The sequence below is a fragment of the Camelus dromedarius genome, chromosome 3 (genome assembly GCF_036321535.1).
Source record: "Camelus dromedarius isolate mCamDro1 chromosome 3, mCamDro1.pat, whole genome shotgun sequence".
Classification (NCBI taxonomy): domain Eukaryota; kingdom Metazoa; phylum Chordata; class Mammalia; order Artiodactyla; family Camelidae; genus Camelus; species Camelus dromedarius.
Genome location: NC_087438.1, coordinates 90,875,417 through 90,891,531, shown reverse-complemented (window position 1 = coordinate 90,891,531; position 16,115 = coordinate 90,875,417). Strand labels below are relative to the sequence as shown.

The window sequence follows — 16,115 nt, the reverse complement described above, 5'->3', positions numbered from 1 at the left end:
TGCCCCAAAAGATTCAATCATTGACTTTTCTTCTTCTCTTTATATAATCAGTTTCTTGCTGATTTCATCTACTGTCATGATTATTTATATTAATTGCTCTCATATTTATATCTCCAGTCCAGACTACTTTCTGAACTATAGATGTTAATCCAATGTCTTTTTAACAACTCCACTTGGATATTTTCTAGACATTTCAACTAATATATGCTCAAAACTAAATTCTTGATCTTTATTCACAAATCTACTCTGTTTTCACCATCACAATTGATGGCAACAATATCCTTTCAGTTGCTTAATTCATAACCATTGGGAATCATCTCTGACTTCTTTCTTTCTGTCTCACCTCATACTCGATCTATTAGGTAACACACGAGTACTATCAAAATATACCCAGAGTCTTGCCACTTCTCACCACCATCACTGCTGCCACTCTGGTCTAAGCCACTGTCATCTCTTACCTAGAATAATGCAGGAGACTCCTAATTGGTATCCCTGCATTCATCCTTGCCCCCATAATCTACTTTCAGCACAAAAGCTAGAATGATGTCTTTAAAACTTAAAATCAGATCAAATCACTCCTTTTCCCAAAACCATCTAATGGCTCTGTATTTTATTAAAGTAAAAACCTCAGTCCTTAATAATAGCCTACATAACCTGGCATTTTTATCATTTAAAAAATGTTTATATCACATTTCTTGGACTATATTTTTAGCTGTTATTCATTTATACATTTTGTATACTCATATGGTATTTAGTAATAAATTCTACTTATGTATCACTTCAAAGAAAATCCCTGCCTCCTACCATATCATTTCTATGACTTTTGTTCTCCAACTACTGTCCTCCTAAAATTACTTTGCTCTGTCACTTGGTTCTCCTCAAACACAGCGGACAAGAACCTGCCTCAGGAACACTGCATTAACACTGCACTCTATTTGGAAAGCTCTTCCCTTAGATATCTGCACAACAAGATCCCTCACATACCTCCTTTGTCTTTGCTCAACTATCACTTCCTTAGTGAGACCCCCCCTGATCACAGGATTTACAGTTGCAACACCCTGCTCTTTCTAGCTTTCCTATCTTCCTTTCCTGCCTTATCTTTCTCCCCATTACTTACCGCCTTCTAATTTATTTCTTAATTGTGTTTATTAATCTGTCTCTCACCTACACAAAGTGTTATGTTCCCCCAGGGCAGTGAATTACTGACAGTCCCAATGGGAAAAAGATGATGTACTTATAATACATGTTTGAGGAAGCTTTGTTTATAAAGGTACTATTACAAAACTACGTGTGTAGGGGAACTCACATGGGTGAGATGTTGCTGACCCAGATCTGAGGGGGGGTGGGGAAGCTCTTACTCAAACTGCAAGGGAAGAACTGTACAGAGATCACCTTGACAGCAACTTTGAGGGACGATGCCAACCTGAGGCAACCTCTCAGGGATAGAGCCAGAAAAATAAATACCTGCCTTCACTCTCTTCCCTCCCCCTGATTTCTGGCCAGGGTCCTCCACTGGCTGAACCAATCAAAAGCCAGAGGGTATGGGAAACACTTGAGCTGATTCATACAGGTCAGTCTTCCCAGAAAAGGCTGAGAGCAGCATCAAGAAGGGCTGAGAGTGGATCTGAAAATCACAAACAGAAGGTGAGGCAGGCATTTTTGTTACTTTGCTTCGTGGCTGTACACTACTTATAGGAGGTTTACAACCAATGTGTGTCTAGTCTCTGTTCAAAAAAGGTAGAATGACCAATTATAACAGTTGCTACTATGGGGATGAATAAAATAAGAGCCGAGAATTGACCTTTGGACTTACCAAGTAGAGGTCAACAGTAACTGGAACAAGAAAGGTTTCAGTGGAGTGATTGGAATTAAATTTTTATTGGGATCAGTATAACAGATGGGGGCAGAAGTGGAGAGAGTAAACACAGAAGCTTTTTAGAGCAAAGAAGCTCAAGGGCAGGGGTGGCAGTTCAAGACCTTTTTTAAGATGAAAATATTTCAGAAGGTTAAATGCTGTTGAGAACAATCTAGTGGAGAGAGGGAAAAAATATTCGGCAGAGGAGGAAGATAATTGTAGGAGCAAAGTCCTTCAACAGCTAAGAGCATTAGACTGATTTCAGTGCATAGTAATTTGGGATATGATCAAAGTAGCTTTACATGTTATCAGGAAAAGGATGGGCTCATTCAATAAATAATGGTGAGGTAAACTGTTATCTCATAAAAAAAAGATAAAGTTAGATCTCTCTCTCATATCACAAATAAAAATAAATTCTAGACATAAAGGCCTGAAGATAAAAAGCAGAACTTCAATGTTCAGAGGAAAAAACCAGGGGAAAATGTGCTAGAATATCTTTATGACTTTGGAAAGGAAAAGAATTTCTTAAAAAGCTATAAAGCAAAATCAATAAAATAAAAGATTTTTTAAAAATGAATTCACTAAAATAAAGTCTCATACTACAGGTTTATCATAAACAGAATAAAAAGACAAATCACATATTTTTAGACAACAATTGTATCACTGATAACAAACACAGGATTAACATCAAGAATATATAACACAGAATAGATAAACAACAAAATCCTACTATATAGCACAGGGAATTATATTCAGTAGCTTATAATAACCTCTAATGAAAAAGAATATGAAAAAGAATATACATATGTATAACTGAATCATTATGCTGTACACCAGAAATTAACGTAACACTGTAAATCAACTCTACTTCAATTTAAAAAAAAACTATATAAATATATATAAAGGGTCAATAAGAAAAAGCCAGACAACTCAAAAGAGAAAAGACTCAAAAGAGAAGACTATTAAATACAATGTTATAGTTCCTACCATTAGGTGGTAAAATGCCAAGCTGTTTTGTGATACTGCCAATCTCATGAGGGATGAAACATGTGGAAGGAAAAAAAAGCCATTTAGGTTTTACTGATTAAAATGAAAAGGATGCAGCCACATATTACATTTTCACAATAAAGTCTATCTGTGATCTAACTACAGTTAACTCTACTAATGTCTTATTATACAGTTTGATCAAGGGCCACTATTACCTTAACAATTAGGATTTCTGTATTCCACAGTTATCATAGGTGATTTTGATATTTTATTCATCCATCTTCAGAAGATTAATTTAAAAACTTCTTTATAGGAACAGAGACATATGCTTTATCTCTAAAAGGAAACTACAATTACTTGTTAACTACAAAAATAATTCCAGTATTTGAAACAAAGGCCACCTCCTGTGGAAAGTTGACACACATTGTGATTTTGGTGCCAATTAATGTTTTGGGAACTAAATATTAGTTTAATATTATTAATCTAATAGCTTCATTTCATATGGGAAGAAAAATCCATCAACCTGTCAAAAACACTGCATTCTCAAATAGCCATGATAAGACAAAATACTCAGCAAGGTCAAAGAGAAGTGAATATGACATACCTCCCTAAGCATTTATTTTACTTTATACACTTTGATTTTCAGTGAAAATGAAATGTCTTCTTCTGTATTATTCTTTAGAAATACTTAACTATGTTTTGCAGTTTTTAGCAATGTCCTTTCCAAAATGTGAAAATTAATTATGAAACTATACTTTCATTCATTCATTTTCAATATGTCAGTTCAGAGAAAAATTACCTACATTTCCAGGATGTTTGCCAGAGTTATATATTTTAAAATTAAAAATAACAAAGACTTGATTTTATTCTAGAAAAATTCATTGCTTCTGAGTTGGTGTATCACAATACGGCACATTTTCTATAAGAAGGTCTTTCCTAGGGACCAATTCTGAAAGAGAAACAAAAAGAATATTTAACATCATTAAAATTTAAATGAAATGCAAATAGACTTATTTCCCCTAAAATTTATAACAATAAAATATCGACTTTTAAAGTAAATCTTCCAAGTGATATTTTATTTCAGTTAACTTCTAAGGTGGAATTCTTGATTTTAAATGGAGATAGTTAATAGGATTCTCATTTCAGACACATAAAAATATATGCGACCATCTTAACATTTTATCATTTATTTATTAAATATAAATAATTAAAAAACTGAACAGAATTCAGCTAAAGCACATGGTCAGTATCAAATTACAGATTAATGATAATTAGAACTATCAACTGGAAAATTTGCTTATACTACCTACTACATAAAAAGTAAGCCACTGTCCCAATTTAAAGATTCCAAATTTTACAGAACAGTGGCTCTCAACTAGAGGTGTTCTGGGTGGTCACACCTATTGAAGAATGCTGCTGGAATTTAGTGGGCAGGAGCCAGGGATGTGTGGGACAGTCTGGTGCAGCAAAGAACTATCCCGGTTAAAATGACAACAGAACCCCACTGAGAAACAGTGTTCAACAACAACAAATGTTGAGTTCTACGTAAGACATAATGCTGGAGTCAACTGAGGTAAAGCTCTTAAGATACAAAATTTTGAGGAGATAAATGATTTCTCCTTTTTTCTCCAGAAGAGCTGAATCCAAGTGAACTGTCATGATCAAAAAATGCTCACATCAAATTCTACAAAATAAATTGTCTATATTCATCAAAAACAACATGGTCATGAAAGACAAAGACTGAGGAACTGCTTCAGATTAGGAAGACTAAAAAAATATGGTGAGTAAATGCCATTTGTAGGATCCTCAACTGGATCCTAGACCAGAGGATCCAATCTATAAAGGACACCGTTAGGACAAGTAGAAAAATCTGAATAACAGAATTGAATCAATGTTAATATCCTGATTTTAATAATTATACTGTGGTTATATAAGAGAATGTCCTTGTAAATTTAGGAAATACAATGACATATCTTTAAGAAATATACCCTAAAGTATTTCTTCAGATCTAAAAACAAGAGGTTCTGTTGATCTGAAAAATGCTGATTTGGGGACGTGAGGGGAGGCATTATGTCTGCAATTTATGTTCAGAAAGTTCAGGGAAAAAAAAGGAAGGAAAGATGATAAAGCAAATGTAGTAAAATGTTAGCATTTGTGGAATCTGGGTAAAGGAAATACACATATTCTTTAACTTTTCTTAAACCTTTTCTGCAAATTTGAATCATTAAAAATTTTTTAAAAGATTATTTCTAACATGAATTCAATTCAAAAGGAAAACTGAAATTCTCTCTCACACACCCATACACACACACACACACACAAATAAGTAATCTGACTAGAAATAATGCTCCTATGAGCCACATGGTAAAGCTGGCTTACTGAAATGAAAATCAGTTAAGTAAGTATTATTTAACCATTTTTTTTAATATCTCACTGCTTCTACCAAATCTATGGAGCTTTCACCAGAAAGCAAATTATACCTTAGGTTTTAACTTATTAACAATGACAGTAAATTGTTTCACTTATCAAACATATATGTGCTTATTTTTTGCTGGACATTACATCAAGAAATGAACATACAGGGGGAGGGTATAGCTCAAGTGGTAGAGCACATGCTTAGCACACATGAGGTCCCTGGTTCAATCCCCAGTACCCTCTCCATTTAGAAATAAACAAACCTAATTACCTCAAGCAAAATGTGTGCTTCTATAGCAAAAAAAAAAAAAGGAAAAAAGAAATGAAGATACAGAGACATATGTATAATAGTCTCTTCAGTACAGCATGGTGACTATAGTTAATAATACTGTATTCCATATTTTAAAGTCCCTAAGAGGATCTTAAAGGCTCTCTTTACAAGAAAAAAAAACTTGTAACTATGTATAGGGACAGAATAACAAGACTTATCTTGGAGATCATTTGATCATTTCTGAATATATATAAATATACAATCATTATGTTGTATGCCTGAAACCAATACAATGTTATACATCAACTATACCTCAAAAAAAAAAGTCTCCTCAGTTTCACAGAGTTCACAGTCTAGTGGAAGAGACAGATAGATAAACCGGAAGTCCAACAAATAGTGGTTTAAGTAAGTAAGAGATTTAATTCTCTCACATATCAAGAAACACAGATGAAGGCAATCCTAGGCTGCTACAGGTCCTTAGTACCACTATGGACTCAGGCTCTTTTTAAATTCCTGTTCTGCTACCTCTCATGTTTGGTTTCCATCTTCATTGCTGCTGTCCCATCACATCTGCACTCTAAGCAGGAAGGGGGAAAAGGGCAAAAAGGAGAGTGCGAGTTTGGCCTATGCCTTTTGAACAGGAAAACAATAGGTTTACTGGAAGCAACATCCAGTAGACACTTCCTTACACTGGCCAGAAAAGAGTCACATGGTCTGGGAACTCACTTTTTTTTTCCTGCCTGTCACACTGCACCCTGAACACAATTCTTCAGTTAGTAGGAAAGAATGAATATTGGAGAGGCAACAAGCAGTTGACACTTCTGGCCAGAGAACATGAAATATACACCCTTCTTTCCATACAACACTACATCCGTTTACTCCCTGACCTCTAAGGTCTGATCCAGATTCAAATCAGGGCTCTCTGGCTGATATGCTAGCCTTTCCATTAGGTCCAGCTGTGGCTCACATGGTAGGTATCTACTGGACCATAGTAAAGGGTAAACAGGATACAGAAATAAAAACCTGGAATGGAAAACACATGGCGGTCAATGCTCCACAGCAAATCCTAAATCCTGTACCGGAAGAGCAAGAACTCTTTGCTTTTGGCAAAGCAATAATCAGTCAATCTGGCAGTACTTAATCCTGTTTTCTGGGACACCCAAAGACCCTCACTCATCCACTGTCCTCCAAGGCTCCAGGTCTGTCCTCTGGGGGATCCAGACAGGGGGATATTAGGGAAAATGCCCCTCTTTGAGTCTCTGAAGCTTTCATAGTCCACTTCTTGTTGACATGAGTTCAGGAAACCAGGGAGAGTCTTAAGAGTTGAAGAGAGCTAGCCAGGCTTGGGGTTTTTCAGCAATGTCATTTATTCAAAAACTTTACAGGCTCCAGGTCTATTTTTTCCCAGTCATTTCCATGTACAAGTAACTACAGGCAAACAACTTGACACAGTTATTAAGCATGAAGATTTTCATCCTTTGGTAACAGATTCTATGCTGTCCCATCTCCCTAACCCTTAGCTTAGTGGACATTTTTTAATGCAATGAAAAACGATCAACCCCAGTGAGTAAACGCATCCTTTTAGCTGATCTTTGTCTGGCAAATGAGAAAGGCTTAGGGTACTGATTTTATTTCATATTAGAGCTCAGAGGCTTCCTGCATGTACTGCCTTCAGTTTTAGTGGATAAGAGCAACTGGCATTTTTAAGCCTGCAAGGCTCTAAATTATAGGACTCTCAATCAATGAGACTTTAGGATGTAGCGAGAAGTGTCCCTTAGCAAAGTAGTACTTCTTTCCATCTTTGCTTTGCAGACTGACTAGCTTAATCTGCATTAATCCTCTTTTTCAATATTTTGCTGAAAACAGGAGGAAATAACCAGTACACACTGACAGTCTGGTTATTTCCCTTACTGCTGTAACTGTACTCCCCAAAGGCAGGAGGAGGGGCTGATCTGACATTCACCACTGCATAGCAAGGGCCACCAGCTTAAAGCCTGTAATGCTCAGGTCCATGTCAACACTACTTTCCTCTATCCCTGCCTTCCAGTCAACTAACTTGGCATTTTAGGTTGTGTAATTTTCAGTATCTCAGCTCTGGTGACAACTTCTTTTGTTCTTAGTTATAAGAAACAGATGCCAACTCTGGCTAACTAGGAATAAAAGGCATTTATTAACAGTTTGCTGGTCTAACTCACAGAATTATTGTGAGGGCTTAAGAATCAGGCAGGCTTGAGGCTAAGCTTCCATGAACAATGTCCAAAGGCTTACCACAGAACTGGCCTGATGACAAAAACCGCTGCTGCTTACGGAGCACTAGAAAAAACTACCACCATTTCTACCCTCAAGGAGCACAAGATGCTACACTTCACATGTTGCCAGAAAATCAGCTTTACTACATCTGTTCCTGCTACCACACCAGTGACACTTCTGGATCAATAACTTTACTGTGCAACCAATGATCTTAACTCTTGCCAGGAAAATAGATTCTGTGCCAGGAGTCTTTTCTCAAGTTCATTTCTGAATACAGGTAATATGCTGCATCTATGTTAAACATCTGTGCCTGAGCAGCAAGGGAAACTGAGGAAGTGAATATTCTAGATTCTATCTTGGGGATTTAGAACTCATAGAGATGAAAATTCCTGAAACAAAACAAAGATACTCAAAAATTGGTTCAGAAAATCCGTCAAATATTCATTCTCTATCTCTTTACACAATTTACCTTACTAGGTAAGCTTGGGAATGAAAAGGCACTCTATAGTTGAGTTTTTCTGAATTCACTTAGGCTGAACATATCACAGGTATATTTATATGTAGTATACTATTTTTCACTGTAACTTTGATTTATTGACTATAAAATTCCTAACTTTGCTCTCTAAATTAGATATCAAAGTACTGTAACAACATTAATTTAGGAAGTTGTCAGATCTCAGTAAGGAACTACACTAAGAAAGAACATGGTTTATTTCCTATACTTCAGGTTCCTGAAAGATTTTCTCTATTATGATCATATTAAATGTGTCATTTAAAAAGTAATTCCCTTAAAATAAAAATGCTTTAACTAAATTATGATCCCAAATCAAATTTCAGGTCAAGATTTTTTTAAAAATAATAAAAAAAAAAAAAAGGAATAGACAGGTCCAAACTCATTTTATGAGGCCAGCATTACCCTGATACTAAAACCAGACAAGCACACTGAAAAGAGAATTAGAGGCCAATATCCTCGATGAACAAAGGTGCAAAAACCCTCAACAATACATTAAAAGGACCATACATTCCAAGTTGTATATTTGTTTCCCAATAAAAAAAATTTATCCCCCCCCAATATAGCGATTAAAGAATCAAATCTGTTCTATCTTGAACCCACAGGCATAAAGTAGGAAAAAGAGATCCATATATATATATATATACACATACATATACACACACACACACATATATACACACACACACACATATACACACACACACATATATACCCACATACATATATATACATATATATATCTTAATAGAAAGAATGAGGCCATATTTAAGGCAATATAGTATTATATACTAATAATCATGTAAGAGTCAAAATTTTCAATCCTGTTGGAAAATTATCATACTTAAAACCAGGCATTTGAAATACAGTTATCAAATTTAGTTACGTAAAATAACCTAAATTTTTATTCATGTAATAAAAATAATATTTAACTATAATTACTCACATAAAATTTTGGCTACACTACACAGAAGCTCTAAAGATTATTATTATTATTATTAAGATTAAAGCTAATGAGTACAAATTTTCAATTTAGGATTAGCTATCTTTACTGCCATTATAACACAGAAATAGGTGTACACATATACAGTTATTTATTTTTATGACAAAGGTGACCCTACACTGCAGTAGGGAAAGAGTGGTCTTTTCAAAAAATGATGCTGGATCAACTGAATATTCAGATGTGAAAAAATAAATCTTGACTCCCACCTCGTATCATATACAAAAATCAATTCTAGTTGATAGAAACAACCAAATGGAGAAGATCAAACAATAAAGCTTTGGGAAGAAAGCACAGGAGAATCTATTCATGACCTTGCTTGAGACTTGCAAAGATTTCTTAAACAAGAATCAAAAGTATTAACCATAAAGAAAAAAAGGGATAAGCTGGACTACATTAGAGTTAAAAAACTTCTCATCAAAACATAAAATTAGCAAAGTGAAAAAGCAAGCCAAAAAATAAAAGATTCTTCTAATACATATATCCAACAAAGGCTTTATACTCAAGACATATAAAGAATTCCTTCAAATCAATAATAAAGAGGCAGATAACTTCTTAGAAAAATGGGCAAAAGGCTTGAACAGCTTCTTCATAAAAGAGAATATCCAAATGGCCATTTTAAAACAACTGAAAAGGTGCTAGTAATTCATTAATTACCAGAGGAATGCAAATTAAAATCACAATGTGATAACACTACATAACCACCAGAAAGGCTAAAATAAAGAGATGCACAATATCAAGAGCTGGTGAGGATATAAAGCAACTGGGGTTCTCAGATACTGCTGCTGGAAGTCTAAATTAGTCTAACTACTTTGGAAAACTGGTTAGCAGTATCTATCAAAGCTGAATAAACACATACCATATGATCCAGAAATTTCACTGCTAGGTACACATGCACTGAAGAAAATGCATTATATATGTGTATGTATTTGTACATGTATGTGTGTGTGTCTGTGTGTGTATTATGCCAAAAGACACTTACAGGAATGGTCATAGAATCATTATTCATTATAACCCCAAATTAGGGAAAAAACCAAAGGAACAATAGCAGAATGGATAAATTGTAGTATATTCCAACAACATTCATGGAAATGTTGCTATACACAATAATAAAGATGAATCTCACAAATACAATGTTGAGAGAAAGAAGGGAGACAAAATAGTAATCCTATATGATTCCATGTATATAAAGTTCAAACACTTTTATTATACTAGGTTAAATATTGATAGTGTTAAAAGTCAGAACAGTGGTTATACTTGTGGGGAGGGGCTGACTGCGAGGAGCATGAGGAGGGGGCTTTTGGGATACTGGTTACATAATATAACTTGAGTGGATGCTGGTTGCACAGATACTTTGCAAAAATTCACTGGGCTATACTGTTACAAATTGTGAACTTTTCTGTTTGTATGTTGTTTCTATCATTGTTGTTGTTGTTGTCATCCCCCCAAATACTTTAGGGAATGAAAACCAAATATTATGTGAAATGAGATTCTGGTGAAACCCCAGCAGGAGTCTGGAAGTATAATGGAAGATCCTCAACTATACTTCCATGTCGTATAGTCCCAATTCTTCTAAGTTAAAATAACTCTAATCATAGAATAAAAGATAAAGAAACAGACTTAGTCTAGGTAGGTGGTAAATGATACTAGGAAAATTAAGAATGCCAGATAAATATTACAGAAACAGTCATACAGGTAAACCTCTGAGATATTTTGAAGAGTTTGAAATATTGCAAGAACTACCAAAAGGCTACACTGAGACACAAAATGAAAAAGTTTGAATATTGCAAAAATTACCAAGATGTTACACCGAGACCCAAAATAAGCAAAAGCTGTTGGAAAAAAATGGAGCATATAGATTAGCTCAACACAGGGTTGCCACAAACCTTCAGTTTGTAAAAATGCATTACCTGCGAAGTGCAATCAAATGAGGTGTGCCTGTTCTGTCTCTGTAACTGTAGTTTTGCAATATAACCAGTGGTTAAGATTAAAAAGAAAAAAATAAATTAATAAAAGAAAAAGAAAAAAAATCTAGTTAAACAGTTGCACAATTCAGCATTTTAAAATATAGCCTCACAAATGTGTACAATATATACCACAATGTCTGGCAAAATCAAGCTGCTTTACTAATCAGCGTAACATGCACTGCACTTGCTCCATTTTAAAACACACTGCAGTGGGAAAACACTTCTTTAATTTTACTTACTCAGCGTATTGTGGTCTGTGTGAATACCTTGTATAACAGATGTTCTCAGTATCAATTCAACATCAGAACCTATTTTTATCAGCTGTTATGAAAACAAACAAAAAAAAACAAGAATAAATCCTCCAGGTATTTTTTCAATGGTTTACATGATTGTGCTGTTTTTGAAAACTATAGGTTTATTACAATTTCTTTTTAGGCAATACTTGCCCTTAACTTGTTGTAACCATTCCAATCCATACAGAAAGCTCAGACATGCGTATACTTCTACCCTATATCTATCCACTATACTTTTTTTTTTTCCAAAACAGATTTAGAGTATTTTTGTTGTAATATATACTTTACCATGTGTTTAAAATGCATAGTTTATTTTGGGAAGGGTTATACCTCTCTTTTTACTACAGAGCTGGATGTTCTGAACACTAGAAAGAATATTGGATTAGGAATAAGAATACCTGAATTCCATCCCTGGCTCTACCATTAAGTGTATGGCCTTGGGTTTTTAACTTACTCTCTGAGTTTCAGACCTCATCACTGCAAAACGAAGAACTGGACTAAAACAGTGATTCTCAGAGCTATGGATCCCTGAGGGACGTTGAGACCCTTTCAGGGACCCATGAAGACAAAACAACTTTCACAATACTAGAGCCATCTGCATTGTTTGAGTTGTGAACAGAAGTAGAGCTTTCTCTTTGGAATATCATTTTTACTTGAATGAACCACTGATATAAGGTCCGATTATTCAGACTTGGGTATTTGGCAGACATTTTTGTGAAAATGGGTGAAATGAGTATGTCACTTCAAGAAAACAACTGACATTATTTCTTAACAACAATAAAATTCAAGCTTTCAAGAAAAAAATCAGAATTCTGGAAAACCTGTACCTTCCACAACAAGCTCAACAGCCTCCCAATACTTAGATTTTTTCTGATAAGATAAATATTAACAGATGTAATTTTAAAATATTACGTATTGAACTATGTCAACTTTTGGAAGATCCTTTGGTGAATCTATATTTCCCAAATCATCAGTGCATGATGTTACAAAATCATACATGAGTAAAAGATCCAAAGGGAAAGACAGATTAAAATCTATTGCTCTACTACATGCAGACATGAGGGCATGTGGGAAAAAAATTCCCTAGGAAGAAGCATCAGCATAAGTGCCCTGAGACAGGGAAGTTCTTGGTAAATTCAAACATCCTCAAAGAAGGAACTGAGATTGTAAGAATGAGAAGTGTGGTGAGTTAAGGCGGGAAGTTAACAAGGGTCAGACGATATAGTATTATTAGTCATGGTAGGTGGGACTTCAGATTTTACTTTGAATAAGGTGGGGAGCCATGGGGGTTGTGATTAGAAGAATGATAGGACAGGCCTTTAAAAGTATTGAGAATAGGCTGTAGCAGGCCTCTCTAACAACCCAGTGAGAGATAATGATGGCTTGAACCAGGCAATAATGATGGGGAAGATGAGAAGTGGTCAAATTCTGAGTACATTTTGAAGGTTAAGCCAACAGGATTTGCTGCCAGATTGGATGTAAGTATGAGAGAAGGAAAGCAGTAAAGAAAGAGATTATCTATGTTTTTGGTCTGAGCATCAAAAGGAGGGAGCTGCCATTAACTGACATGGAGAAGGCTGTAACAGAGCAAAGCCTTACCTCCTGACAGGCTTGAGAAGGGGTTTAGAGAAAGAAAAAAAAACTGGTCTCTTCATCCACTGGAGGTGCATAAACTGAGTTGAGTTCTAAGTCTAAGGCTGACAAGAAGGCTAGACAAGAAACAAGAGATCAGGGGAGATCTGACGGGATGAGCAGGATGTGGTATGTATGAATCCTGGACCCTCCCCACCAAGGAATATATTTATATATATCCTTTGGACTAAAAGATAACAAGCTCCATTCTGCAACTAACCTTCAAGGAAATTTACCACTTGTTGAGGTATAGTATCAAAGAATATCCACAATTTTTTGAAAAGGCTAATATATATTCCTACCATCTTCCAACTACATATATGTATGAGGCTGAATTTTCTTCATATAATTCAATCTAAAAATCATGTTGTACCAGATTGAATGAGGAAGAGGTCTGAGAATTTACTGACTTCTATTAAGCTAACATTAAAGAGACTTGCAAAAACGTAAAACAATGCCATTCTTCTCACCAAATTTTTCTGAAATAGTTATTTTTCATAAACATTCTATTTGTTAACATGTAATGAGCTTATTATGTTAAAATTATTTAACCAATATATATTTTTAAAATTTCTCAGTTTTAAATTCTAATATGGTAAATGTTGATAGGTGTAACACATAAATAGCACTTTCTGGAATCGTCAATTTTTCAGAAGATACAGTGGTCATGAGACCAAAAAGTCTGACAGCTGCTAGTTGAGAGGATGCCTAAGATTCCTTTTGGTGCCAAGACTTCATGAAGCCTCTAATACGTGACAATGTAATTATCTAAAAACTACTAAATATTTAATATATGCAGAGTTACCAAAAGTACAAAATATACATTTATATATAACAAATATCTAATTTCTAGATTGCTTAATGTTAGTGCTCTACAAGTGAAATGCATTTGGGAGATTGTAGTTCATTTTCCCAACTGGTTAATAAAAACAGATCTCAATTAAAATTTTTTAAAATCATGACTTCAAATTTTAAAAATAGTCACAGGTATACCTCAGAAATATTGTGGGTTTGGTTCCAAACCACCACAATAAAGCAAATATCACAATAAAGTGAGTCACATAAATTTTCTGGTTTCCAAGTGCATATAAAAGTAATGTTTACAATATACAGTAGTCTATTAAGTGTGCAATAGCATTATGTTTAAAAAAAGCACATCCCTTAATAAAAACACTTTACTGTTAAAGAACGCTAACCATCATCTGACAATGCAGGTTTGCCATAAGCCTTCAATTTGGAAAAAAACGCAGTATCTCTGAAGTGCAATAAAGCAAAGCACAATAAAATGAGGTATGCCTGTACCATACTGTTTATTACTCAGTCTACTGAAGAGCAAAGTAGTACAACCTTGGTGTATACCGTTTAACTTCTCTTCAAGTCATGACTTGACTATAATGTCTTCTTAACTTCTGCCATGAATAAAAATTACATAGTCCCTGTTGGCCCTACCATATGCTTAAGTGAAATCTTTCCCTTTTTTTAAAATTTGAGAGATAGAAATACTTAGGCTATCTCATTTTGTCTCATTAGTTTGATTATTACAGATATTTACTATTTCAAAAATAGCATTTTTCTCTACTCAGTATAAACACACTTGTATAAAAAATTTTTTTCAATGTGTGGAGATTCCACTAAATATGGAAGAATTTCTCTAATTTGTAACTTCCTCTTTACCAAACCAATTCTTTGAATCATAATTACCCTTGCAAATTATTTTTCTTTCTCACTTTCTTCCTAAAGGCCCTTTCCCTAAATGTATACAAAGACAGCACAAAGTTAGACACAGGAACACTTAGGAAGCAGTGTTCCTTCCTAAGACAGAGGCAATGTATACAAGCATATGATTTTATGCAGGAAAAGAATCATTGTGCATTTTTTCAATAAACATGTATTGGGAGTACCAGGGAACTCACAGACTAGTGTAGTAGACTGCCTTCAATCATGGCAAGAAACTAAACAAAAATAAAGAAGGCAAAGCAAGAATAGTTTATAAACTCTGGCTGGCCAACTTACACAGTCAAGATAGGAATTAAAAAAACCAAAATCTGTCCACTTAAGCAAATGAGCAGAACTGAGGGAGTTATCACGACACCCACTCTCCTTAGTTTGAGTCGCTTGCCTTAGATGAAGACAGCATCTCTGTGGTTTCTGGGTTGTTCTTGCTTTGACCAAGGCTATATTCATGCTCTTTTCACCAGGCAACTTGCTGTCTTATGGGTACAGGCAGATGACCCAGAGAGGTAAGCCATACCAAACAAGTTTTATTTCATAAAAGATCTTATGAAAAGATTTTTCATAAAACTTCTCTTTTTAATCATTTCCTTTAGTTGCTAAGAAAATGTATGCATTTTATCATAATTGAAAAACTTAAGTACTGTACCTCTTCTATTTTCTTAGGAGAAGTTTCACTTTTATTACATTTGAATTCTTCATTTATCTTTATTCTGGCTGCTAGAGAAAGCAAATATATATAAATAGTTATTTGCTTTACAAATTTATAATTCCTGCCTCAATCATTTACATGTTGTTCATCATACTATGATACTACATGCTATATACATACATCTACCATTTTCTAGTCGAGAAAGTAGTTGTGCCCCATGTCATACAAAGTATAAAAATAAGAAATTTATACATGAAGTCTCTTGGAGAGTTTTTGATAGGCTGGTAAATTTGTAATTAAACCTAACATATACTTTTAACACTCGTTCATACTTTTGTTTCCTGCTTTTTATTTCCAGTTTCCTTTGTGAAACCTCTAGCTATGAGACTCTAAATTCAATTTAAAACTTTATTTCTGTAAATCTAAGAATTTAAATTAAAATGCTTTTTTCTTAGATAACAAAACTCAATACATACAAGTATGTTAAACTACACACATACATACACACACTTAAAATGAAGATATAGTGGCAAAGAGGATATATAAATAAT

At 34.5% G+C, this 16,115-nt stretch overlaps 1 protein-coding gene across 6 annotated transcripts in view; it reads right to left on the bottom strand.

Annotated features, from left to right (window-relative positions):
• The window catches only part of LYRM7 (LYR motif containing 7), a 153,502-nt gene that overhangs the window by 131,018 nt on the left and 6,369 nt on the right, over nt 1–16,115 (bottom strand). For 3 of the 6 annotated variants that reach the window (XM_064483821.1, XM_064483816.1, XM_064483822.1), the window contains exons 3-6: nt 15,562–15,632; nt 11,496–11,577; nt 2,843–3,791; nt 1,465–1,624 (exon numbers count right to left, since the gene is read on the bottom strand). In XM_064483821.1, coding sequence (XP_064339891.1) covers nt 3,721–3,791; nt 11,496–11,577; nt 15,562–15,632 — 224 coding nt within the window. In that variant the 3' untranslated portion in view covers nt 1,465–1,624; nt 2,843–3,720. The remainder of the gene's footprint in view (nt 1–1,464; nt 1,625–2,842; nt 3,792–11,495; nt 11,578–15,561; nt 15,633–16,115) is intronic. The other 3 variants (XM_064483820.1, XM_064483817.1, XM_031448961.2) reach the window with 1 other exon arrangement.